The 26,920-nt window shown below is 43.1% G+C and overlaps 2 protein-coding genes across 4 annotated transcripts in view; one reads left to right on the forward strand and one right to left on the reverse strand.

Annotated features, from left to right (window-relative positions):
- Positions 1 to 1,082, reverse strand: part of DCLK1 (doublecortin like kinase 1) — a 298,221-nt gene extending 297,139 nt beyond the window's left edge. The window contains exon 1 of one of the 3 annotated variants that reach the window (XM_074378069.1): positions 769 to 1,044. The gene's annotated coding sequence lies outside the window, so the exon portion shown is untranslated. Of the gene's footprint in view, positions 1 to 768 lie in introns of all 3 variants that reach the window. The other 2 variants (XM_074378068.1, XM_074378070.1) reach the window with 2 other exon arrangements.
- LOC123615796 (uncharacterized) lies at positions 1 to 26,886 on the forward strand. Its single transcript, XM_074378657.1, has 4 exons — positions 1 to 115; positions 428 to 1,352; positions 2,964 to 3,168; positions 26,248 to 26,886. Exons 1-3 carry the CDS (start codon positions 1 to 3, stop codon positions 2,971 to 2,973), a joined length of 1,050 nt encoding a protein of 349 aa, XP_074234758.1. The 3' UTR covers positions 2,974 to 3,168; positions 26,248 to 26,886.
- The last annotated feature ends 34 nt before the right edge of the window (positions 26,887 to 26,920 follow it).

The following is a 26,920-nucleotide window of genomic DNA, read 5'->3' on the forward strand; positions in this document are numbered from 1 at the left end:
ATGAAACCTTTCATCTACTCCATCTCCTTACAAGCATCTCCTGGCCAAATCCAGCAGCGATTCCGAGCAAACCTGGTTTTCAAAAGCAGCCTCTTTTGTGGGGCATTGCGGGGTTGTGCGTGCGCTCCCACGAGGAGGAAAATGCCATTTCTTCTCCGCAGGCTTTTAGCACTGCAGGTACTAATCTGTACATGAGGCAGCCTCGCTGTCCCCGAAGGAACTTGAGACCCTGCAAAGGTACTTGCAACACCCACATTGCGGCCACCCACCACGCACCGATCGCCTCATCCTCAAGCACACACCACCCTCCCGCACACGGGAAAGCACACACACACACAATAAGAGGCCTGGCCCGGCCACTCCTTCTGGGCGCAGACTTGGTCCTCGCTCCACGGCCAGTTCTGACAATGACAAACACCTCGCCCAGCTCCTCTGCCCTGGCTCTCCAGCTCCACCAACAACGCGGCGAAAAGCCTGGGGACCCCGCTCGCCCGTTTTCAGCCCGGTGGCACCAGACAAAAGAGGCAGGTGCCAGCAGCCCCGGGGCCGCCCGCACACACCGCCCCCGGCCGGGGCCGGGCCGGCCAGGGCAGGGCAGCGCCTTTCGAGGAACGGCGGCCGGGGCGGGGCGGCGGCGGGCCGAGGGGGCGCCCGCCCGGCCCTCGGCGCCCCGCGGCTGCGGGAGGAGCGGGCGCTGCGGAGCCCCGGGCGGAGCCCGCGGCCGGCTCTCCCCTCGGCTCCCTTCCCCAGCGAAGGCAAACCACGCACCGGTCCGCGGAGAGACGCCGCCGGGGGTCTTTGTGGCCGCGCTCGGGGCGCCTCCTGGTGCTGTCCTCGCCGGGCTGGGCGCGGCCGGGCTGCGGGGCGGCGGAGGCGGCGTCGGGGCCGGAGCTGGGCGGCGGCAGCGGCTGGAGCGCGGGCGACTCGGCGGCAGCCGCTAGTGCAGGGATGTGCCTCGGCCGGTCCTCATTGAAATGCGGCGCTTCGCACAGCCTCACTCCAGCCTCTCTCCCGAGGAGGGCGGCGGCGGCGGCGGCGGGCGCGCTCCCTTTTCTTGTGGCTCACTCGCTCACACGCCCTCCCCGCTCCCGCCTTCCCCTGCTCCGCGTGCGCGCCCCGGCGCCCCCGCCCCTCCTGGCCGGGCGCACCCACCACGGCTGCGCCCCGGGCCCTCCTCCTCCTCGCGCCCTCCCCCGCCGCCACCTCAGTGCCTCCGGCTGCAGCGGACCCCCTCACCTCCCCAGTCTCCGGGAGTGGTTGTCTGGAGATTGCGGCTGGTCGGATGGCGGGCCTGGGGACCGGGGAAGAGAACGTGGACTGGGTCGGAACCAGGAAACGTGCACCGCAGAGAGGTGAGATGTGTGACCCAGTGGGGAGACCCCCTCTTTCAGGAAAGACAAGGAAACAGTTCCTCCCCCTGACTATACACACACTTAGGTGACCTCATGGCTTGACACCTTTCCCAAAATTATGGCAGCCAATGTGATGGCCCTGTCATCACTTCTTGCCCTGGACACATCCATGCAGCATCTCCTGGGAGGACTATCCTCAGACCCTCCCAAGCTACCCACACTAGTGTCACCCTCAGGCCCCCTAATTGGGAAGGGCCAGATCTGCGCATAGATCCCACCCCTCATCTCCACTTGACCTCAAGACTTGAGTCCCCCTTGAAACAGTGACCTCTGCTTATAACTGGATATGTCACAACAGGCCCTTGATAACTTAAAGGCCGGGTTTCGCTAGTGGACACCTTGTGCCTGCCACGGCTGGCGGTCAACGCTGGACAGCCCCATGAGCTCACATAAGCTTTCCCTTGTGGGGCAGGAATGTTCTCAGAGCCCAGGCGGCTCACAGCTTCCTTCAGGTTTTGCACAAAAGTCCAGGGAGGGGGATGAGGTCTCAGACTTCCATAAAACCTTCGCCTGATTCAGTGGGCAGTCTGCATTTCGGTCCAGCTAATCCCCTGTCAGTCATGTCCCTTGAGACACGTATTTGTCCCAAATACATGTACATACACAAATACACATGTATTTCTCTTCCTGAGCTTACACCTTTCAGTGGAAAAATCATTTTTTTTCTCTTGTCAGCTGAGCTGCTATGTATTTGACTACTTACCATTAATAAGAGCTATTCTGAAATACTTTTCAAAGTATTATGTAAATACTAAATAATTACCATTTGTTATAAAATGCAGCTCAAATGAGATGCATGTTACATATTCAACAAGTGCTGCGATACTGATTTGTGAACTACTGAGTAGCCCAGGGGTGGGAGTACAATGAACTCACCAAATCAACTAAATGCAAAGTACAGAGCCTATCCCTTCAAATTCTAATCAAAATAAGGGGTAAGTGTAAAGAAAGTAAGGAGCCACGTGTATTTTGAGAAGGGAAATGAGAATTTCTGTTTATCTTTCCTGTGACAAATGCCAAGTGATTTCTGCCAAAGAAATAAATTTCATCTCCTAACCCCTATGGATATTCTATCAGGGTCATGTCTTAAACACTTTAAGTCACTCAACCATCTCTTACCTCTTTCCTCATTCTACCTGGGATATGCAGATAACGTCCAAAGAAACACCTTTGAGTCTGATTCTCGCAGTTGAAAGGTGCTGTCACTAGAAATAACTGAGCATCATAAACCCTTCCAGGATACCAAGGGGCAACTGACACTTATGTAGATGGGCACACTAAGTAGTCCCCACCAGCCACTACACTCTGGTCATGTTATTTAGTCAGGACAGCAGACTGGTACTAAATGGGACCCCATGATTTGACAGAAGTCACTACAGAAGTGCCTACATTACTTCCAGGGCAGTCTGACATGTCTAACTCCTATTCAATAATAATTCCTAGTTGAAAGGAAACTTGACCAGGAAACTCCTAATTAAAGTAATTTTCAAAAACTGATGTTACTTCCTATACCGATGAAAGTGACTGGAATTAATCCATCCTTTTCTCCAGGAAAATCTGAAGGTAACAGAGATCTCACTCTAATGCTCCAAAGCTAATGCTGTTAAAGCCGAGTGCCCCAACTGCTGCTCCAGCCAGCCACAGCTCTGCATCCTGCAAGATGACAACGGCTTGGACACTGTTCTGCCAGTGGCTCCTGTTAACAGAGTGCTTGCTTTTTCCTGTGCTTATTTCATCCTCACAAGAACCATTCCAGGTAGGCATCACTATCCTCATTCTTACAGATGAAGGAACTTAGGCAGAAGGAGATTACCTCATTTGCCTGTGGTCATGTAGCTCATATATCTCAAGCCCAGCTATTTTTCAAAAGTCCTGTGTTTTAAAATTCAAGTCAGTTTTCCAGTTGCTATGGCCATATGCTTATAAAGCAATACCAAATTCTACTGTGCAGTGTAATCTCTTTTGGAAAACGTAGTCTTTTAATCAATGAATTTATTATTTCATAACAAAGAGAATGAACAGCTCTTGCTGTTGTGAGCACTGCTTCCTGTAGGGATGGGTACCATCAGGTGTGTCTGCTCCGAGCTAAACTTTTTCATGTGGACATTTGCACTTCATGCTGTCACAAAGCTGATGGACAATCTTATCTAAATGGGCTTTTTTCTTTTCTGAAATTAAGTTAAGTTTTCAGATGAAACCAAGGAAGATAAAGAGAACTAAACAATAATCATTCTTAGTTGACCACGTACCTCTTTTCAGATACCTTTTATTGGCTTCTTCAGAGATAATATGTTCCGTCATGCAGATTCAAAGAGAATTACACAATAAAAAATCCATTTGAATTCCAATTGAAATTTTATTACAATTAAACAGTAATTTGGGGAAGAGTTAAAATTTTTGCCATATTGTCTTCTGATCCAAGAAGGTGAAATGATTTCCATTTGTACATGTATTGTTTCCTTTCAAAGTTATATATGTCTTCACATATTTTTTTTAAAAAGAGCTCTGGGTAGAGTCTGAGGCCAAGCTAAGTGAGCAAGCCTCAGTCTAATTGCTATTTTTTTTTTTTAAATTGAAGTATCGTTGATTTGCAGTGTTGTGTTAGTTCCTGGCGTGCAGCATGGTGATTCGGTTACACAAATATATTCTTTTTCATAGTCTTTATTCTGTCTCTGTTGTGTATCATGTCAGAAAAAGATGCTTACAAAGTTAAAAAAGAGAGAGAATTAGAGCATAAGGGGTATCAGCAGTAAGAGATGCACTTCCAGTTTTTCCCCTCTAGGAGGGGCACTTGACTCTGCCCCATTCATCTCTCTTCAGTTCTCTGGAACCAAGGGCGTGCAGTGCTCTTGGGTTGGGGTACCAGGCATATTTAGTGCCCACCACAATCGTGGGAAACAGATTTGTAGAATATGATCAGCTTTCTAGTTTTCCTTTGTGCGTCTTCCCGTGGGGTAAAGGCTCTTTCTGGCATTTCCCACACCATTTCTTAATTGTCCCTAGTGACTGAACACTTACTTTTTCCTTCGGCCGGAGGGCAAGAAACTGTGAGGAGGGGCCGTGCAGCAGCCTGTCCAGTTTTCACCCCGGGCGTGAACCCTCTCCACAAGTGCTCTGTTGCTCCTGAGGGCGGCACATGTGACGTCGTGAAGAGAAATGAGATTCTCCTCTGAGCGTCAGGGTAGACCAGGGGATTCTAGACATAATGGATGAGATCTCTAAAACTAATTTTTTAACCTTCTTTAGATTGAAGTATAGTCAGTTTACAATGTTGGGTCAATTCCTGGTGTTCAGCTTAATGTTTCAGTCATCCATATACACACATATATTCCTTTTCATATACTTTTTCATTATAGGTTACTATAAGATATTGAATATAGTTCCCTGTGCTATACAGTAGAAACTTGTAAACCTAATTTTTTAACTGGCCGTTTCTCTCTGGCTTGGTGCTTCAAACATGATGTGGGTCCAAGCTACATAAAGTCCTGGAACAGCACAAAGGAGCAAGGTGCCCTCCCTAAGCCGACAGAGAGGCTGCTGGGTAGAGTGGGAAAATATTCTCTAAGAATTTGGATACATAAGCTGGGCCTCATGTAGGTTTGCAGCCTAAAGTCATACTCCCTGGGGACCTACAAAAAAACCTTCAAGCTCTCAATTCAGCTTAAAATGGTCCCCAGGCACTTAGGTGAAGCAAACTAAATCCTCACTGAAGAAAATCATCTTTAACCTAGACCCCAAAAGATCACCACTGATAAACTTCCAAAGAATACAGATTTGTGGTTAAAAAATAAATCACAAAATGTATCAGTAAAGAAGGCATCATGAGTATGAACTAGAAAAAGCAGAAGAAAACAGAATTAGAAACAAAATGATTTCTGATAGTGGAGTTACCTAACATAGGCCATAAAAATATACATGCGTGTGTTGAAGAAAGGATACAGGTTGCAAGCAAAGAGCAAGGTATTTTTAAAAAGACCAAGAATTTGGGAAAAAGTATCAAAAATAACTTGTGAAAGTTATAAAATTATAACATAAAATAACTGAAATTAAAATCTGAACAACGGCTTGATCAGATTTGTACAGCTACAGAAAGATTTAGCAAACAGGAAATTGGATCCAAAGAATTAATCCATAATGCAACACAGAGAAATGAAGAGATGAAAGATAGTAACAGTTGAGTCGTAAATAATAATTTAGTAAAAAGTTAAACAAATATATCTAAATAAAGTCCCAGAAAGAGAGGAGAAAGAGAATAGGAAAGGGAATATTTGAAGAAGACAGAGCTTAGCATTTTAAAAAACTAATTAAGAGACAGACGCCCAGATTTCTGAAGCCAACAAGTGTCAAAAACTATGAAAGTAAAATCCACACAAAAACTACTACCAAAAACAGCAGAGCACCAAAAATGAAGAATAAGACTTTCAAAGAAGACCAACTACAGTTGATCCTCATTGTTCCTGAATTCTGTATTTGCAGCTTCGCCTACTTGCTAAAATTTATTTGTAGCCCCAAATCAATATCTGCAGTACTTTGATGGTCATTCGTAGTCGTGCAGAGTAGAAAATATTTGAGTTTCTGCACACATGTTCCCAGCTGATGTCAAGTAGAGCCTCTGTCTCATTTCAGCTCTCACAGTATAAACATGTGTCCTTCTCACAGTCTGTTTAGCACCACGCTTCCCCCATTTTTGTGCTCTTTGTTGGTGATTTTGCTGTTGAAAATGCCCCCTAAGCATTGTGCTTAACTACTGTCTAGTGTTCCTGAGTGCTAGAAGGCTGGGACATGCCTTCCAAGAAAGTCCATGTGTTAGGTTAACTTCATTCAGCGCTGTTGGCTTGAGTTCAGTGTTAATGCTTGAACAATATGTATTAAATAAGTATCTTTTAACAGAAACACATATAAGTGTTATATATTGATCCTTGATGAAAACATTTAAATTAAAAATTTCTAGTGATGAAGAGGTCTTACATAGTGATAGAAGATTTAACTGATCAAGAACATATATTGGCTATGAGTTGGTATGAACAGAATAACATGATCTCATTAATATAAGGCAAGAACTGACAGAATTATAACAAGAAAATGGAAAAAAACTCAACAAATTTCCAAGTATTGATATCATACAGTCAATATTCTCTCCTACAGTAAAGAAGGAGTAATTAAAGGAAAATTAATTTAAAAACTCTTACATTACAGAAAATTTAATATACTGTTAAGAATACATTGTTTCAAGAAGAAATTATAATGGATTTTAGAAAATACATTAGAAAATGAACTAAACATCTAATTTCAGAAGTTAAAAAGAAAACAACAAAATAAAACCAATATAAGTTTTTTAAAAGGTAAATAAAAGAACTTCTGGTAGGAAAAATTCTAAATGCCTCTCAAGATTTCTGCCTCTTTGTGTACACACCCAATATAATCCCCACCACTTAAGCGTGGGTTGGCTTTACCTAATCAGGTCAGCCCCTTTTAAAAGAGGATCTGGAGGTCAGAGACAGAAGTGAGAGAGATTCAAAGCTTCAGTGGGGTTCTCCTGTTGGCCTGGAACAAAGCAAATAGCCATGTTGTGAACCATCTATGGGTCCACATGGCAAAGAACCATGTTTGATTGCTCAAAGCTGAAAGTGGTCCCCAGTCACCTGCTAGCAAGAAAATACGGATTTCATGTAACCACAAGGAAATAAGTTCTGCCAAAACCAGTGAACTTGTAACTGACTGTCAACCAAATACAGTAAGAGATGAAAACTAGAAGCTTTCTAGTGGGCACGGATGTCCAATTCAGATGCCCAATAAATGATGGATGAAGACAACTGAAATGATGCAGTCAGCCAGAACTTAGGTTTAAAGCTATTGGGAAAGTGATCCCAGGAAGCAGGAGTGAAGGACTGGCAAAAGAACATCTCCTATTTCCACCTCACCTCCCAATTATAGAACATACAACATAGGAAAGTAAATGCCCTGTTTCCCCTCGATCTTTTTTATATTCAATATAATTGTACAAATGTTATTAGGAAGGCATAATTCACAAAAAGACTGAACTGTATTGGCTCCAAATCAATTTACTTATACATTAAATTCTATGTTTGCAACAAGTACCAAGACCCATCTCAGGAGTTCACCTTTATGTGTGAATTATGAGTTTAAGAGAAATTAAAATTAACAAAAGCATTAAAATGTAATGATAAAAGTAACGGTTATTGGCGGGAGGGTATAGTTCAGTGGTAGAGCACGTGCTTAGCATGTGCTAAGGTCCTGGGTTCAATCCCCACTACCTCCATTAAAAATAAATAAATAAACAAACAAACAAACAAACAAACAAACCTAAGTACCCCCCAAAAATAAAATAAAATAGTTGGACAAAAAAATGTTTTTAAGAAGTAACATTTATTAGAAAAAATTAAATCTATTGTATTATAGTCTCAGATCTACACATTGTATTAATATATTTTCATTACTACACAATGAAAAAGAGAATTAAAATTTACCGAGGAGCTACTATATGGCAGCCACTTAGTATGTGTTCTCTCATTTAATCCTCACAACAACTTTTTAACATAAGCTTTTTAGCTCCATTTTTACTTATTAAGAAAATTAGGCTCACTATGAAGTAAAGTAACTTTCCAAAGTTCTCATAATTGTAAAGTGGCAGAATAAGGATTTGGGAGCAAATCAGTCCCAAAAGTCAGAGCTCCTTCTACTATACTATTAAGCCTAGAAAATACTTAGAAAGCAAATGCATTTCAGGGAATATGAATAAAAAGCTAGTAGTTAGGAAAAAACAAAAAAAATGTTCCCAAGGGTAGACTACCATAATGAAACTCACAGCCAGAATAGAACAAACATGTCAACACGTCAAGAGAACTTTCCCACAAAGGTTTATTGTATTTGTAAAGGAATTACCAAAACCCAGAAGGCAGGTTGTTCTTTATTTCCTTTTTTCTTAATGTTGGCTATTGTTGAAATTATATGATTTCATCACATTAGTAAAGACTCAGAATGCTGAATTTGGAACTTGTGCACAGCCTTTATATAACTCTAGAACAAGCTATATAAACTGCAACACTCAGCTTCCTGTTGTCATTTCTTCTCATTACTGCAATAGAGTAGTAAATAGCCCTGTGAGTCTCCAAGAAGTCAGTGTTATTCCTTAAAACCATATAGGCAAAAGGAATTCATTTTCATTACTCTACACAAAACACCACTGATCTTTCTAACTAGTTTCAAAAAATAAAACCTAAGGAAAGAAATAATAAAGATTAGAGATGACTCAAAAAAATAGAAAACATAAAAACAATAGAGAAAATCAATGAAACCAAAAGCTAGATCTTTGAGAGGATCAATAAAATGATAAACCTCTAGAGAAACTCATGAGAAAAAAGAGAGAAGATACAAATTACCATATCAGGAATGTGAAAGGTGACATCAATACAGATTTTACAGGTACTAAAATAATAATAAGGGGCTGTTATTAACAACTTTATGCCCATAAATCCCACAACTCAGAAGAAAAAGACAAATTCTTTAAAAAACACAAACTACCGAAGCTTTGTCAAAAAGAAATAGATAACTTAAATAGCCATTTATCTATTAAATAAATGGAGTTTGTACTTATAAAACCTTCCACAAAGAAACTGCAGTCCTAGATGGCTTCACTGGTGGATTATACCAAATAATTAAAGAAGAAATAGTACCAGTTGTATACAAACTCCCAGAAAACTAAAGAGGAAAAAACATTTCCAAACTCAATCTAGAGACCAGCATTACTCTATAGCAATTTCTGACAGACTCAGAAAAAAACCTTGACATCCATATTCCTCATGAACATACATGCAAATTTCTAAACAAAATTTTAGGAAGTCAAGTCCAACAATATATAAATAGAATCAATCTCATGACCAAGTGGGACTTAACCAAGAATGTAAAGTTGACTTAACATCTACAAATCAAACAATATAATTCACCTTTTTAGGAAAAAGGTTGTAACCATGGAACATTTAAATTGATCCAGGAAAAACATTTGACAAAATCCAACACCCACCGACCCACGCTGAGTATGTTTCTCGCCGCACTAGGAATAGATGAGAACCTCCTCAGTAGGAAAAAGGGCAGCTACTAAAACCTACAGTTAAGTCACACTTAATGGTGAAAGATTGAATGCTTTCCCCCTAAGATCAGGAGCAAAATAATGATGTCCATGCTCACAACTTTAACATTGTTCTAGAGGTCTAGTTCACTGCCACAAGGCAATAAAAAGGAATGAGTCATCCAGACTGGAAAGGAAGAAGTAAAATGGTCTCTATTCACCCACAACATGATGTAGAGAATTTGATGAAATCTACACAGAAGCTATTAATAACTGAGTTTGGAAGATCAACGCACAAAAGCCAACTGCATTTCTATATACCAGCAAAAAACGATCACACGCTAAAATTAAATAAACACTTACATTTAATTATGAGTGAAAACTATTCTAAGTAACAAAAAACTGTAACAAGGGACAAAGAAGGACGTTACATAATCATAAAAGGAAAAGATAGTCTTTTCAAATGGTGTTGGGAAAAGTGGATATCCACACACGAGAGGACGAAACTGGATGCCCGTCGTACACAAGACACAAAAATCAACTCAAAATTTACAAGACTTGAACAAAAGACCTGAAACTGTGAAAGTCCAAGAAGAAAACATAAGTGGTAAGCTCCTTGACCTCGGTCTTGGCAATGGCTTTTTTGGATGTGACACCAAAAACAAAGACAACGCCAAAAATAAACAGTGGGGCTACATCAAACTGAAAGGCTTCTGCACAGCAAAGGACACCATCAACAAAATGAAAAGTCAATCTATGGAATATAAGAAAATATAAGCAAAACCACCTATCTGACAAGGGGTTGATATCCAAAATAAACAACTCAAAAGAAAAAAAAGACAATTAAAAACAGGCAAATGACATGAATAGATATTTTTTCCAAAGAAGTTATACACACAGCCAACAAATACATGAAAATGTGCTCAACATCACTAACCATCACAATGAGATACCACCTCACACCTGTTAGGATGTCTTTTATCAAAAAGACAAGAGATAACAGATGCTGGCAAGGATGTGAAGAAAAGGAAACCCTTGTGCACTGTTGGTGGGAGTATAAACTGGCACAGCCACTATGGAAAACAGGATGGAGGTTCCTCAAGAAATTGAAAATAGAGCTGTCATATGCTCCAGCAATCCTACTTCTGGGTATTGTATCCAAAGGAAATAAAGCTACTATCTTGAAGACATACCTGTACTCTCATGTTCACTGCAGCATTATTTACAATAGCCAAGGTATGGAAACCACCTAAGTACCTGCTGGCAGATGAATGGATAAAGGAAATGTGAGATATATATATACACACACACACACACACATACATAGTGGAATATTATTCAGTCTTAAAAGGGAAGGAAATCCTACCATTTGCAACATTGGATAAACCTGGAGGGCATTAAGCTAAGTGAAATAGGCCAGGGAAAGACAAATATTTCATGGCATAACTTATAGGTGGAATGTAAGAGGGAAAAAAAGTCAAGATCATAGGAACAGACAGTAGAATGGTGGTTGCCAGGGGCTAGGGGGTGGGAAAATAGGGAGAGGCTGGCAAAAGGACACAAACCTGCAGTTATAAGATGAATAAGGTCTGAGGATCTAATGTATAGCATGGTGACTATAGTTGATAACACTGTTTAGTATAATTGAAATTTGCTAAGAGAGTAGACAAGTGTTCTCACACACCAAAAAGGTAAGTATGTGAGGTGATAGGTGTGTTAATTAACTCAATTGTGGCAATCATTTCATAATGTATATGTATATTATCACATTGTACACTTTAAATATATTTTAATCTTGTCAATTATACCTCAATAAAGCAAAAAAAAAAAAAAAAGGAAAGAAAAAGAAGAAAAAAAGATGCTGAAAATTTTACTGAAACAGGTAACTGGCAAATCGATCAGTTAATTTTCCCTGACGTTGAAGAGGATAAGGCCACGTGGAAACAGCATATGAAATTGCTACTGATCTTAGTCTGAGAAACTTCCTTAACTTGTGGACAGACGGATGTTCAGAAAGGGACACAAATTTAAATAGCCTGTTTAAATGCTTTCTATGACAACTTAGAAAGCCAAGGGTAACTGGCCCAGGGCACCCAACCTGTTAGGAGTAACTAGTGTGGCTGTCTCCCCGGCCTGGCTGTAATCCTACTTCTGTCATCGTCTCCCTGGTCAGCAAAAAAAGAAAAAAATAGAGAAAAAACAGAGAATGACCCTACAGCCAGGGTGGTAGAGAAAGAAGTAATTCTTCCCTGGAGCAGTGGTTTGCTGAGCTGTAACTCTCCCAGGGGCAGGAATTGAACTTTTAACAACCTTTGGTTTCTAGATACAAAAGCACAGTGTGCAGGGAATTTCCACGTTGACTCACAGGTCACTCATAGAGCTGGGGCACGTGCCTCCCACATGGCTGATGGACCCAATTACTAATCACTGGCCACCTATCAATGACAGCAGGGGGTGGGGTGGGGGGAGACGCTGGGCGCCCAGCTGTCAGGCCCAAGGGCAGAAGTCATGACAGGGTCTCCCCAGAGCAGGAGGGAACTTCCAGTGTCAGCGCTGCAGCCTGGTCATGCCCCCCCAGCCCAGCACTGAGCGAGCGTGCCAGCAGGCTGGCAGGATCCACAGCCTGGCTGGTGGGGAGGCACTGTAACAACCACGTGCCGCGTCTCCCCAGGCTCCCCATGTGCCCTCCCTTCAACCCCACCAGGGCCTCCTCGGGGCTCCTTCTAACTCAGAACTGGGCTCCACAACAGCTGCTCATCTCCCTTGAGATGCAAAAGGTCTGAGTGAATAGGAGAAGGGGTTGCATATTCTATGCAGGAATTCACACCCGAGCATAATTTTCACCACGTGATTGGATTAGGGGACTACAGAATGCCCAAAGCCTCATAAATAAATAGCTATGGGGGTTTAAACTGTCAAAATAAGTTATGACCTTCCTGACCCCACATAACATTACACCTATGTTTTGAAGAAGTGGGGAGAAAAAAGCCCTTCATGAATATCTTAGACTACCAGTCATTAGGTCTATTAATTTGCTATTTTCTTTCTAGTCAATACAATTGGCTTCACCGTGTGCTTCCCTGGGAAGCTTTTGTAATTAAGGGTCTCTGGAACTTGGAGTGGATAAAACACAGTCAACGCCAGCATGAAAAACCTGAGTTACGAGAAGACACACCCCTGTTTAAAAAAATGGTTTTAAATTCCAAAATTTCCCAAATTACCATTTTTTAAAACCAGCGAAGGAGGAATTTGTAGTGGAAAAGCAACACTGTGCTGCTGGTAATGGATGAATATTTGATCTTAATCAATCTCTCAAACTTAAGCTTTCCATTTTAGGTTCTGAAAAAGCACATTCTAGAAATCTTGACTTTGCCAGCTTGCCCACAGGCACTGCAGCAGGTGCCTAGGATCACGCTGCCCATAGGGAAGGGCCAGGCCTCTTTAGGGAGGAAGCCTCTGAACAGTGACCTGAATGAAATAAGTTAGCCAAGCAAACCTGGGGAAGAAGAAGCTTCATTCAGAAAGAACTGCAGAGTCCTTGAGGTGGGCTTGTTCAGGGAACACCCAGGTGACCACTGGGACTGGAGCAGGGCGATGGAGGGGAAGAATTGTCCAAGATGACATGGGAAGGTTGCAAGGACTGCGGTCACACGAGTTCTCTCAGACCCATGGTAAAGCACTGGATGTTCACTGAGTGAGATGAGAGGCCACTGGAGGTATGCACAAGGATGACATCTGATTTGATTATTTAAAAGGTCACCCAGCAGCTGCGTGAAAAACCAGGTTGTGGAGGGACAGGGGTGGAAGCAGGGAGACCAGTTAGAGGCTGGTGCAATAACCTGGTGGGGAGTTGCTGGTGGCTTGGCCTGGGACGGGTGCAGCAGAGCTGGGGTGAAGTGGTCAGCTGCTAGTAACGTCATGTCAAGCAGATGGAGGGTGTGAGAGAAAGGGAGGGGTCAAGGATGACTCAGAGTTTTCCAGCGTGGAGAGGAACGGATTTGTTTTTCACTGAGAGAGGAAGAGGAATGGTTGGGAGAAAGGTAATCAAGAGATCAGCTTTTGTTTTGCTTTAACCCCATCCTCTCTTTAATGCAGTCTTTTCACACAGTACGTCAACCAGCCCCCAGCCCTTTGACCTGATACGACTCCTCCCGCCAAACCTCTCCCTTTCATAATTATTCTGCATCTTCTTTATATTCCCATTATGCTGGAAAATTTTGCCAAACATTACTTTCAGAAGTTGGTATCATAAAAACATTGGGATTATTCTTTATCTTGGTCACCAGCCACTGAGAATCACTGCTCTCACCTGAACAATGAATTCCTGTCTTCTATGCAGGCTAAGGAGAAAGGGAGAGACCTTTAAGCCCTTTTAGGCCAGGAACTTTCTGCTCCTGCAGGAGGGTCAAGCTGGAAAGAAAGGCCCCAGTATGCTTCCTGGGAAATAGGGATAAACACCTCCCTCATCCGATCTCCTCGTGACTCCCTGGCGTCACTGTTCCATCAGATCTCACCTAGGTTTCCTGTGAAAATGGTGGCAGCGATCAGCATGAGGTGTCGCGAGTAGCTTATTACTAACAGTAAGGAGAGGCTTGCATATTATTTACTTTTTAAAAAGTGAATTGGAGCCAACTAAAATGTGTTCCTGTATTATTGTCACTCTTCTTTGCATTCTAGACAGAGAACAGGGTACAACTGCCGCTGGCTCTGTGTGGGGAACGTCAGAGAATCTTGAGCATCCCCTTGAGAGAAAAGGTGAATGGCAGCCACTGTGTGGCTCGGCAGAAAAGAGATTGAGGGCTGTTGACTTAGCTACCTAAGGACAGCAGTGTGCAGGGACTTGGGAGAAACAGAGGATACCCTCCCTGTCTTTGCAGACCTGGAAATTGTATTCGAGACACCAGACGTAAAGAGACAAAGGCCAGTCTATTGCTAGCATTTCCTACATCGTGGGGTGCTGGGTTCACAGACCTGCTGCTACTCTGTCAGTGATCACCCTCCTCTCTTAAAACCCCCTATCCCCCCCCCCCCAACACACACACAGGAGCAGCGGCCATCAGCAAAGGCACTGATTGGTGCCTTGAGCAGGCAAGGAGTGGAACAAAGCAGCCTGAGGAAGAAGCAGTGGCAACTGCTTACCCAGTAGGATTTGTGGGGAGTGAGCTATTGGCACACAACTTACTTGGCCCCACAGGCCTCAGATGGGAACAACAGCATCACCACTGCCGACAGTAATAATAGCAGCTAACACACAACGCATGGTTCCTGTGCGCCGAGCCCACACGCTCATTTAATTTTACTGCAACCTTGAGAGGCAGGTCCTGCAAACTCCTCACTTTCACAGAGGGGGAAACCAAGGCATAGAGGGGCAGGGTAACCTGTTCCTCGTCACCCACTGGTACATGATGGAGGTTGGACTTCATGGGCAACCTGGCTCCAGACTCCTGTTTGAATCACTGTTTCTGGTCAGAAGATACAGGCAAAGGAACTGACTCCAGTAGGTTGGTAGAAAAAACAAACATTGAGCAGTTGGTGTTGAGACAGCAACACCCAGGCTTTTGGTTACCTGAGCAAGACTACATTGGGGGCAAAAACTTGTAGAAGTGGGTTTAAGAGAGAATTCGAGACAGGAATTTGAGCCAAAAAGTAAAACCTTTTTGAAGAATTCTGCCCCAAAGGGGAGCATTTCTTTAAAGGTGGTAGAAGTGGAAAATAAAGTAAGCAAAAACAAAAGGCCCAGGTATATGCATTAGCAAGAAGTCTTTAACTGGTAAATAAGTGAGAGGATTGTATTTGGTACACCTCTCATCTTTTAATATCAACATTGCATGAGGCAGGCATCCAGGTTTCCCCACAAAAATACACATCAGTGCCACTACCCTGGGCAGATTACCAAACTGGACAGAGAAATGGTCTGATATTATTTGTCATGTTCCTAGAGGTACTTATTTTCTTTCACATATTAACCTTTTTGGTGAGAACTTTTTAAAGTTCTCTCTTAGCAAATTTCAGTTATACAATGTGGTCTTATTAGTTATAGTCACCATGCTACACATGAGCTCCTCAGAACATATCCATCTTCTAACTGAAAGTTTGTATCCTTCTGCCAACCTCACCCCCATTTCCCCCACCCGCAGGTGACCACTCTTCTACCTTCTTGTTTTGATGAGCTTGACATTTTTTTTAGATCCCACATTTAAGTGATACCTCCAAGTGTTTGTCTTTCTCTGTTGGGCTTACTTCACTTAGCGTAATGCCCTCCAGGTTTATCCATGTTGTCATAAATGGCAGGAGTTCTTTTTAAAAAAGAAAAAAGAATACTATTCCATTGTGTTTGGGGACAGGATTTAGGGGGGTGAATATATATATATGTATATATCTATATGCATTTGTATATTTGTGTGTGTATGTATATGTATGTGTATATATACATATATACATATGTGTGTGTGTGTGTGTGTGTGTGTGTGTGTGTGTGTGTGTGTATCCCTCACAGATATAGCCAAGGTATGGAAACAACCTAAGTAGTTTGATATAGTTGTTAGATACAGATACAGACATCTCACATCTTCTCTATCCATTCACTGTTGACAGACACTTAGGTTGTTTCCATTCCTTGGCTATTGAGAATAATGTTGCAATGAACATGGGAGTACAGACAGCTCTTCCAGATAATGACTTCATTTCCTTTGGGTATTTACCTAGGAGTGGGATTGCTGGATCATAGGATAGTTCTATTTTTAAGTTTCTGAGGAACTACCATACTGTTTTCCATACTGGCTGCACCAATTTCCATTCCCACCAGCAGTGCACATGGATTCCCTTTTCTCCACATCCTTATGAACATTTGTTATCCCTTGTCTTTTTGATAATAGGTATCCTAACAGGTGCACGTGTACATCTCATTGTGGTTTTGATTTGCGTTTTCCTGACAATTAGTGATGTGGAACACTTTTTCATGTACCTGCTGACCCTTTGCATATTTCCTTTGGAAAAAGGTCTATCCAGATACTTTGCCTTTCTTTTAATTGGGGTATTTATTTGTATTGAGTTGTATGAGTCCCTTATATATTTTGGATATTACCCCTTATCAGACGTGGTTTGCAAATATCTTCTTCCATTTAATAATCTGCCTTTTTGCTTTGTTGATGGTGTCCTTTGCTGTGTAGAAGCTTTTTAGTTTGATGTAATCCCACTTGTTTATTTTTGCATTTGCTGTCAAATCCAAAAACGCACTGCGGAGACCAATGCTGAGGAGTTTACCCCCTGTATATTCTTCTAGGATTTTTACAGTTTCAGATCTTGTATTTAAGTCTTCAATGCATTCTGAGTAGATTGTTGGGTATGGTTTAAGATAGGGGTGTGTCATGTTCCTAGATTTAAAATCAACCAAGACCAGCCCCATTTTCTGCCCAGGGTGCTGTGAAAACTAACACGGGACCAAATATTTGGATCTCAGTAGAAGTGTTAAAACTTCCAATTCAAAAGCTGAGAATTTTCAGGACCAAGAAAAAAATGTACAGTCATAGCTGAAGACCCAACCACAGGTAATCCTTGGTTTCAACTAAGTCATCTGAAAACATCTGTAACGTAGAAAGCAAATCTTTGTGATACCATAAATGCTAAGAATAACAAGAATAAGTGTAAATAATACGCAAAGTACCCATACAGCTGGGTAGTGTCTTATTGTAACTCCAATTATATCTGTCCAGGCAAATCCAGTTTCAACACTGCCTGTCACTCAGCTTTTGATGAGTCACTACTATCCTGTTCTTCCCCCTTGGAACTGAAATTAGTTTGATTTTCTAGCCTTGAGTTTACGTTCTATGTTTGATGAAGTATTACTTTTAAGACCCACAGTTGCAAAATATTGACAATGTCTATTTATTCCCAGCCATAAATTATCCTAATTTTGAAAATTTACAGTTGCTTCCTAAGGCTATTTTTGTTGTGAAGGTGTTAATTATTTTCTGGGCCCAAATTGCCATAGCCGGCCTAATTATTGCAGATCCAACACTGAGCTCGGTTTATTATTGCTCCTTTGATTTAGCTCCACTGGGGGACTGACCTAAAATGCCTTTTCTTTTTAAAGCTGAAGAATTGAATAATGTGACTGGATTGTTGCAGTAGCGCTCTATCCAGTCTCTCTGGTTTCATGTTCGCCCTCACCCTCTAGCCCACAGTCTGTTCCCAGGGTAGCAGTCAAGTGAACCTTTTAGTGCAAAAATCATGTGATGTTCCTCCTCTGTTAAAACCTTCCGAAGGCTTCATTTCACTCAGAAAAAATGAAAACATCCTTACCTGGACTTCTCAGGCCCTTGTGATCTGACCTCTGCTACCTACCACACCTTGAGTGAACCTCACCAACATAATGTTGGGCAAAAGAAAATATGATATACGGCATTGTTTCAAAACAATTTTTTCAAAAACAGGCAAAGCAATGTGTTAAAAGTAATAACAGTAGTTATTTTGAGGGAGGAGGGGATGGTAGTAAGTGGAAGAGGGAACAAGATTTCTGGGATTTGGACAGCGTTCTGTTCTTGAACCGGGGGTTGGTACATGGTGTGTTCACTTTATAAGTCATTGAGTTGTATACCTTGTGCACCTCCCAGCAGGTTACTTATACTCCAGTAAAAATACTTACCAGAGAGAAGATAGGAGGTGAGGAAGCGAAGATGGAAAGTATGAAACAGTTCTTTCAAGAAGCTTTCCTCTAGCAGAGAACAGAGAAATGGAGAATTAACTGGAAGAAAGTGAAGTCAAGTCAAAAGAAGACTTTTTGGTTTGGTTTGGTTTTTTTAAATGGGAGATCTTAAGGCATGTTTACTGCGCTATGGGATCTCTCCTGTGTAAAGGACTATCCAGTGTTCCAGACGGAGACGGGGCAAGTGCCAGAGGAACCTCCTTGGGTAGTCAAGAGGGGGTGGGACTAGAAAGCAGCGAGGTTCAAAGGATTCTGCTGGTAACGGCTGAATTCTGTAAGAAGAGCCTGGGTCCCGCGTAGGGCGGGAGACTGGGTCCAAAGAGCGGCTGTCAAGAGCGACGCTGGTGGGAAAGTAACATCAGAAGCTTAGACTTCTGGCGGCCGCTGTACTAAAAGGCAGGGAAGGAGTGACGGGAATATTAGTCTCTGTGGCCTTTTCGGGGAAGATGGGCAGTCACTTCAAATTATAACCTCTTTGAGGATTGGTTTCGATTTGTAGTGGAAGGGCATCTTGTGTTGTGGCAGGAGGAAGAGAACACAATGGCCTTCTTTATGGTCCTCATGTCACCTCCGGAGGAGGACGAAGTCTTGAACTTACAATGTATTCCTAGATACAGAATTGTGGAATTCAAGGGATGTACGAAGAGGTGATGCAAATTCAAACCCCTTTCCACTGGTATGACAGTTTGCCCCCACCCCCTTGCCAACACTGTGTTAACATTTATAACCTCTGCCCAATCTAGTAGGTGAGAAATAGCTCACTATTTCATCAATGATTATTGAAAATGTCTTTTCATATATTTACTTCTCTTATGTTTCTTCTTTATGAAATGCTGCTCATGACCTTTGCCCTTTTGTCTCTGGTTGCTTGTCTTTTCCTATTGATTTAAAGAGTTCTTTGTATATTAGGGAAACAAGCCATTTGCCAGTCATATGGAAAATACGTGTGTGTGTGTGTGTGTGTGTGTGTGTGTGTGTGTGTGTGTGTGTGTAATCACATGAGTCTGGGCCTCACTGTCATTCTTTAAAAGAAGTCATCACTTCAAGTTTATAAAAATACACATCTGGTTTCTTTAATGACTTTTTGGTTTCATTTTTTAATTCTTAAATCTTTAATATGTCAAGCATTAATTTTGTTGAGTGAGACAGGAAGGCAGCTTTACTGCTGTTTTTACTTCCAGAAAGCTAGCAGTGGTCCCATCACTGTTTCTGGAATAATCTGCATTCCCTTAACATACTTGAAATGCCAACTTTATCCTCCCCAGTTTTAAAAGTACTTACCACTCAACTCTAGACGAGGCCTCATCTGGATCCAGTCACAGGCTATCAGTCTAAGGACTGCTCTGGCCTCCTCAGCACACGGAGTGCTTGGCACTTACTGCACGGTTCTCACCTCTGAATCTGGGGTTACGTGAATCTGACTCTCACTGTGTTTCCGTGTCTTTACTAATATTAATTTCCTGCTTATTGCTATTGACTGGAAATAAATAAGATCAGCAAATAATTAGAGTCCCCTTCCTACATCTGTTATTAAAATAGAAATGTATTACCTTATGAAGACTTTGTTAACTTCCTGGAAATGGCTGATCTTTGAAGATACTGGCTTATGGTAAATCATCCTTAAAGTGCTCACACGTTCTCTTCCTCTTTCTCTCTCTGTGCATGCATTCTGTGCAAGTACAATCTCCGTAGCAACATGATTAAAGCTACTCAGTTAACTGGCCACCAGAAAGAATCCTATCACAATTATTAAAATAAAATGTATGCTTTATGTATTTGCTTTCTGGAAGGTTCACGTGAGTGGGATTCTCAGTGGCTGGCAAGGCTGGGTAACTGAGGCCTTGCTGTAGCTCTATGTATGTATGTACATATGTACGTAGGTGTGAGTAGTTGTATGTATGTATGTATGTATCTTTGCTGTAGGTATGTAGGTGTAAGTGTTCTCTCAGTAACCCCGCAGATCACACTTCACTTTTCACAAGTGAGAAAGCACAGTCACCATTACACCAACGACAGCACCCTCCCCACTCCCGCAGTTCCGAGTAGCCACTCTCACCTCTGCACCCACACCTCGCCCTTAGTCTCACTGCTCTATCTAGTGCTTAGATGCTGAAGATTCTTTAGCCACAAGACCAAGACCTCAGCCGCTGGATCCCTCCACAGTGCCCCACAACCCCTCCTTCGAAGCCAAGATTCTCTGGTTCTTCATTGCAGTGACCCCCTAGCCCCTACCTTCTCTGTCTAAAGTGCTCAGTGAAACTCCAGCTAAATCTCTGCCTATTCAAGCCGGCATCAGGCAGCTGAACCTGGAGGAAAACACAGGGACATATGCTGACTGGTCTCACTTTAGATTCACGGCTGTGTTCTTCAGGTGAGCTCTTGTGCTGCACAGCACCGCGCCCCCCATCCCCCACTGCCAGGGTTTATTCCCTCTCCCACTCTGCTAGGAATTTATTTCAAACTTCCTCCTGTCTTCCCCAGCCTTCCACAACTCCCAGCATCACACCCGTCTCCGCGCCCGCATCCGAGCCCGGGTGCTGCCTTCCCTCCTGTTACCAGCGATGCTCTGTGCCGGCTCTCATCTGAACAACCCTCTGGCTATTCAAGAACATTGGCTCCAGCAATTACCCTTTATCTCTTTGTCTGATAAATTCTTCCTCCTTCTCAGGATCACTGCGATCAGCATACAACCATGCAGAAATTTCTCCCATCTTAAAAGCACCCTAACTCCACATGCCCCCAGCAACTGCTCCATTCCCCAACCCCTCTTCGGAGCAAAGTAAGAGCAGTCTGTTCTTGCTGTCTCTTCACCTTCTCCCGTTTCCTCACGGACTCGGATCAGGCTTGTACCCTCACCAGGCCTCCAAAACCATTATCTTCAAAACTACTTTTCAGCACCCAAAATAAAGCACCATCAACAGTTGCCCAGATTGTGGAAAGAGCGTTCTAACTGATCTACTTCTGCTTTCGTTCCCAGTCTCTGCTCTGCCCGGCACTCAGACCAGTCCTTTCAACATGCATGTCGGGTCCACCCCTCCCCTGCTCTCTTCTCCATGAAACCAAACTCCCAACAGTGGCCTTTGAGGGTCTACATCATGTTGCTCCCCGATCCCCTACTCCTTCACTCCACCCCAGCCTCGCTGGCTGCCTTGTTTTTCTTCAAATACACCAAGCTCACTCCAGGCCCAGAGCCTTTCCAGTCCTTGTGCCTCTTAGCCAGGAATGCTGTCTTCCCAGGTCACTGCATGGCTTGCTCTTATTGCAGTCAAGTTTCTACCAAACTTAGCCAACTTCTCAAAGAATCTCCCCTGACCTCCATGTCTAAAATAGCATCCCATCTCTACCCTGCTTCCGCTCTCTTCCGTCTTCCACGTATTTATCACAGCACACAGCTAGACGACCTGGCATCTTGTATTTATTTATTTTATGTATTTCCCCCTTAGAACCTAAGCTCCTTGAAGTTAGGGAGTTTGCTAGAACAGTGCCTGTTACATACAGGGTACTCAATAAATATTTGTTGGCTGAATGATAGGAAGAGGATGCTCAGTGTAGGTGTTCTGCCCTGCGGAGTGGAGAGTCAGGAATTCACAACTGACGGTCAGGGGTAAAGAACCCCCACAGCTCCCAGAAACCCCAGCACTGACTGTTCAGGATCCTGCAAAGCTGGGGAGAGTGACACAAAATGACACTGAGAACTGGGATTCTTCCTTCTCCTGTGGTGTCCTGGTGAGCAGGGGCTGCAGGAGGGGCAGGCGGCAGGGTAACAGCAGCCACCTTTTGGGGGAGGCTCTCTGGCGTGCCAGGAACCCCATAGACGTTACCTTCAATCCTCAGAACCCAACTAAGTCAATCAATGTTGTGACCTCTAGTTTACAGAAGGGAAACAGGTGTAAGGAGATAAATAAGTTACATAAACATGTGCAGGTAAGAAGAGGCGGAACCGAGGTACGATCACACCATTCTGACGTATAACCTCGTGCACTAAGCTGCCCTCTGGGTGCCTGAGGGGCCCACGTGTAAGGTCCTCAGTGCCCAGAGCCATCAGGCACTGACCAGGAGGAGGTAAGGGCCAGGGAAAGCTAAGAGAGCGAGCAGTGTAGGGACACGAGGGAGGTCTGGGCTAGCGTGGGAGGAACACCGTCACCCGGGGCCTTGCTGTGCCTCTTGTTTACATGGTACAGAATATCCACATGTAGACAAGGAAAAATAATTTTCAGCTGGATGCCTGCCCTGACTGGCTTGGCTTGGCCAACAGGATCGGATTAGTATTCTTGAACTTTCATTAGCATTTGAAGGAAATACCCAAAATGATACAAAGCCAATTCTAGAAGATGAGACTTAACATTTTAACTCCAACGCAAATTTCTCTAATGCAGTTAGGCACCTCCTTTTTGCAAACTACTTTGGGCCTCAATAACCAAACCGCTTATACAAGCACCAAGATCACCTCAGGGGAAAGGAGGCCAGAGGACATGGCTCCTTGTAGAGTTAATTTACATCATTGGTTTTGGGCTGGAGAAGTGGGAGTCTTTTTCCCAGCCTTGGCTGGGCCAGGGCCAAGGGTGTAAGTGCAAATCCCTTAATATGATCTCCCTGTAACTGCCTCTCGGGCTGACACAATCCTGCCCTGAGCAGCGTTTTACTGCATCCTTTGTTGTAGGTTTTCCATTTTAGGGAGAATTGATAGCAAGACCAAGAATAAACACTCTCTGACAGTCAGATTCTATGGCTAGGTTTTAAAAAGGACCTGGCCAGCAATAATATTTATATTGAAACTCAGCTCTTGGTTCACAGAGTGAGGGCACTGATGGTCAAGAAAGGAATTCCCTTCCCCATATACAATTCTTCTCACATGTCTCGAGAGAGCGGGAGAGTATCTGGAGTTCAGAGTAAATCCTGCAGTAGTTTCTCAGTTGCCTGAGATTAGGATTAACCCTTGAAAAAGTTTTTCTATGCCAAGATAGTATGTTTATATTCAAAATTTTCAAAACTCAAGTTTTTGCTTCTAAAGAAAAGAAAATTACTTAATTGGTATCTCACCTCTTTCCCTTAACTCTGTCAGACACTTAGAGGCATTTTTGTCCAGGTCCTGACTCATTAACCCTATAAAAGAGTTTAACTTCTTGTTACACTGGGAGAAAAAAAAAAAAAGGTCTGGCATGTCTCCTTTAGCAAGATATTTTAAATCATTATTTTGCCAGTTAAATGCCATAAAGGGTAGTGCTCCAGTAGGAGATAAAAATCAATGCTTCAACCACACTGGCCTTCTTTTTTATTAGAGTAAATAAAATCTAAAAATATTAAAGAAAACAAGTGATCCTACAGGGAAGTGAATCTTATGGGGTTTCTCCACTCCTAACTTAATGCTTTAGAAACAAGAGATTCAAAAGTATTAGAATTCCACAGCATAAGAGAACTAGTATTAGTCCAAAGCAGTAGAGGGGGGAAAAGGCAAGTTTACTCTTATTTCTGTGCACCTATCCTAATATACACAGGGCCGTGGGAAAGGCTGTCTACTCCCCAGTAGTTTCTGGTTCAGCATTGAGATCAACTGTCGGACTATGGGGGAAATAACGTGCACGGAGTTTTCACGGTGCCTGCAAAATCAAAACCCGTTATTAGGGGTTTAAAAATGGCATGGAGTCTCCAAAGTCATGGAATTCTTAAAAATTTGGCTAATATTTTGAAGGACACAAGAAAACAGCCTGAGACAGGATGCAAGAGGAGGAGGAATTCAGTGTTTTACAAAGTATTTCGCTTCCAACACCCTTACATAGCCCACCGGAGGCAGGAGAGGGAAGAAGGGGGAAGGAACATGTCTGCAAAGACTTCTTGGGCTAGACGGTTTAGCAGACCCCTTGCAGGACAAGTTTATCTGGGTCTTTAGAAGTCTATTTCCCTGGAGGACTCAAGCACACCTAGTTTACCATCTGACTTCTGGAAAATTTTGCTTTGAGCAAAAATGAAAACTGTTCTACAGTCTGATGAATAAAATTCAGCAGCGTTCAACATACTATGTAAGGTAATTGTGTGTATATGTATATCTTCCTGTTTTTTTGTTTTCAGAAAGGATATTATCCTGGGATGTAAAACCACCTTGAAAAATAGATGAGAGGTTTCTCTGTCTTCCATAGGAGTGTCATGTTTCCATGGTGATGAAAGCAGCTCTTGATACCTGATTAACCAAGGTGATCCCTGGGCTTCCTGCCTCCTCATTCCATGTAACAGAGAGACAGGCAGGAGGAAAGGGAGAGACAATGGCTTGGCTTGCCAGAAAGCTGGATACAAAAATTGCCGGGAGGCTCAGGTTTGGTCTCAAGATTTTGTTATGGGAGGTCAATGCCAAGTATTTAGAGAAAGGACATGTCTCCTATTGTTCATTATATTACAAAAGTGGCTTTCTGCTTTTAACAATCCCTGTAATTTTATAAACATGAAAATTTAATAAACGTGAGAAAGCACCTCCCTTCATACAAGCAGTTTTTATCTGCCATCGAGATAAACTAAAGTGAGTGAAACACAACCTCACCTCCTCGGCTTTCCCGCTCCTTAGTTGTTCCTCCTGAAAACTCCCTGGGTCTGCTCCCACCTTTGCATTTCCCCACAACTGTACTCTGGGCATGGGATGTTTTTACCCCATCGTCTGTCAATGTACCAAAGCAGTTTCGGAAACTTATCTCCTCGGCAAAACCTTCTTCCATCACCCAGTGTGGCAGCAGGGATTCTCTCCACACTGACTGGTAGAGATTTAGGAGGCTGTACTCCTCCCTCCTCCATCTCCTGACATCGGCCCTCAACATACACGTGATTAGCATGTTACAAATCTAACAGTGGCTCCCAAACCTGCTTGCACATGAGAATTATTCTATGTGGATTACTGGACCCTTTTCGATGGAATTAGAATCTCTGAGATAGGAGCCCCCAAAACGCATGATTTTCAAAAACCTACAGGTGTTTCAGGTTTGGGAGTCAAAGGCACATAGTTTTAGTGTCTGTTCTGTTTTTGTGTCTCCTCTGGGTATCTGCACCCATTTATGTGCACTGGGTAAGCTTAAGAAGGAGAATCAGACGCCTGCAACACCTGGCAGTTTTGTTAAAATGTGGATTCCCAGGCACCAGCCCGACCAAGCCTACCAGTGTGACCCTGTGGTGGCCTAGGAATTTGCGTTTTAACGTGCTTCCACTCTCCATCCCCCAGATGATTTCCTGTGTAGGAGACAAACCAGAATACCTATAGCCACCAGGTATGTCATTTCAACGAAGGAGGCAAGCTGGGTGGGAAGTGACCAGAGGGAAACCGATGCCCCGTATAAAGGGCCCGGTACTCCTTACCTGAGCAGCTTGTTGCTGTTTTGCCATAGTAGAAATAGATCCGGTATTGCCTATGTTTTGAATTTTTCAGAAGCTAGACATTCAGAGAAATTTAATTTCCTATAGGGGTTGAAAATTGAATGAAAATGATTTCAAAAGATACAAACTTCTGGTTATAAGATAAATAAGAACATGGGATATAATGTACCACATGATTAATATAATTAACACTGCTGTATATTATATATAAAGTTATTAAGAGAGTAAATCCTAGGAATTCTCATCACAAGGAAAATTTTGGTTTCTTTTTCTTTGGTTTTGTATCTGTATGATGATGGATGTTCACTAAACTTACTGTGGTCATCATTTCATAATGTATGTAAGTCAAGTCACGATGCTGTACACCTTAAATTTGTACAGAGTGTTGCCTGACCAGGTGACTTCTCACAATGAATTATAATAGAATTGCGGGGTTAGAAGGCCCTCCTGGGTCGTCCAGGCCAATCCTACCACTTAAATGTTCCCCTGACCCAGACTGATGACCCCCCGAACTACGTTGCCTCTCATCCAGATCTCCCACCTGTGCTGCACAAACCTGAAATATCCTATAAATACCCTTTCTCTCTTGATGTCAAATGGGTCCCTAAGTGCTCGACTCTGTCTCCCACTTTCCTTTCTCATAGTCATCACGCATGTTCAGGCGCTTACTTCCTCTTGGCATCTCATTCCCCCAGGTACCCATCCAAGCACCTGCTCATCCATCCATCCAACCAACTGGCAAGACGGCTGATAGTGAGGGTATAGAAATGAAGAAGGCTACGTCCCACTCAAGGATACGTCTCATAATTTGCTTGGGCCACAGAAAGGGCTCAATAAATATTTGTTTCTGCCCTTACTCCCCGTCAGACAGGAACAGGACTGCTATAAGCACCAGTGTGAAGCCAGCAAGCCACCATCTTCTAGACAAACTCTTAGCACCCTTTTCATTGTGGAAACAACACTGTGACCGTCTCAGGACCAGCCAACCTGATTTCACAAAGGAAAATCCCACCCTTTTTACTGGTTGAGGCTCACTAACCCTTCCTCCCTGGCTGAGAGTTGAACATCCTTGGAAGAGCATAATTTATTAAAGGTGAAATTGCAGAATTAGAAGTGAACTTGGACACTTGCATGAAGGGTCATGGGAAGCAGCTTTGGGGGAAAATATGACTCTGGTAGCCTCCTCTTCATGTTGAAAGGAAAAGGGGGATTGACAACAGCAAGCAGACAGGACCCATGGGTCACCTCTCTAGGTTGAATTCCCAGCCACAGGCTGTCTCTCATGGTCCATGTGTGGATTTAGGGAAACCCTGACACAAAGAGTAAAAATTAAGACCAGCTGTCAACACAGGAAGTCATCCCAGTGCT

The sequence above is a fragment of the Camelus bactrianus genome, chromosome 14 (assembly GCF_048773025.1).
Source record: "Camelus bactrianus isolate YW-2024 breed Bactrian camel chromosome 14, ASM4877302v1, whole genome shotgun sequence".
Lineage (NCBI taxonomy): Eukaryota > Metazoa > Chordata > Mammalia > Artiodactyla > Camelidae > Camelus > Camelus bactrianus.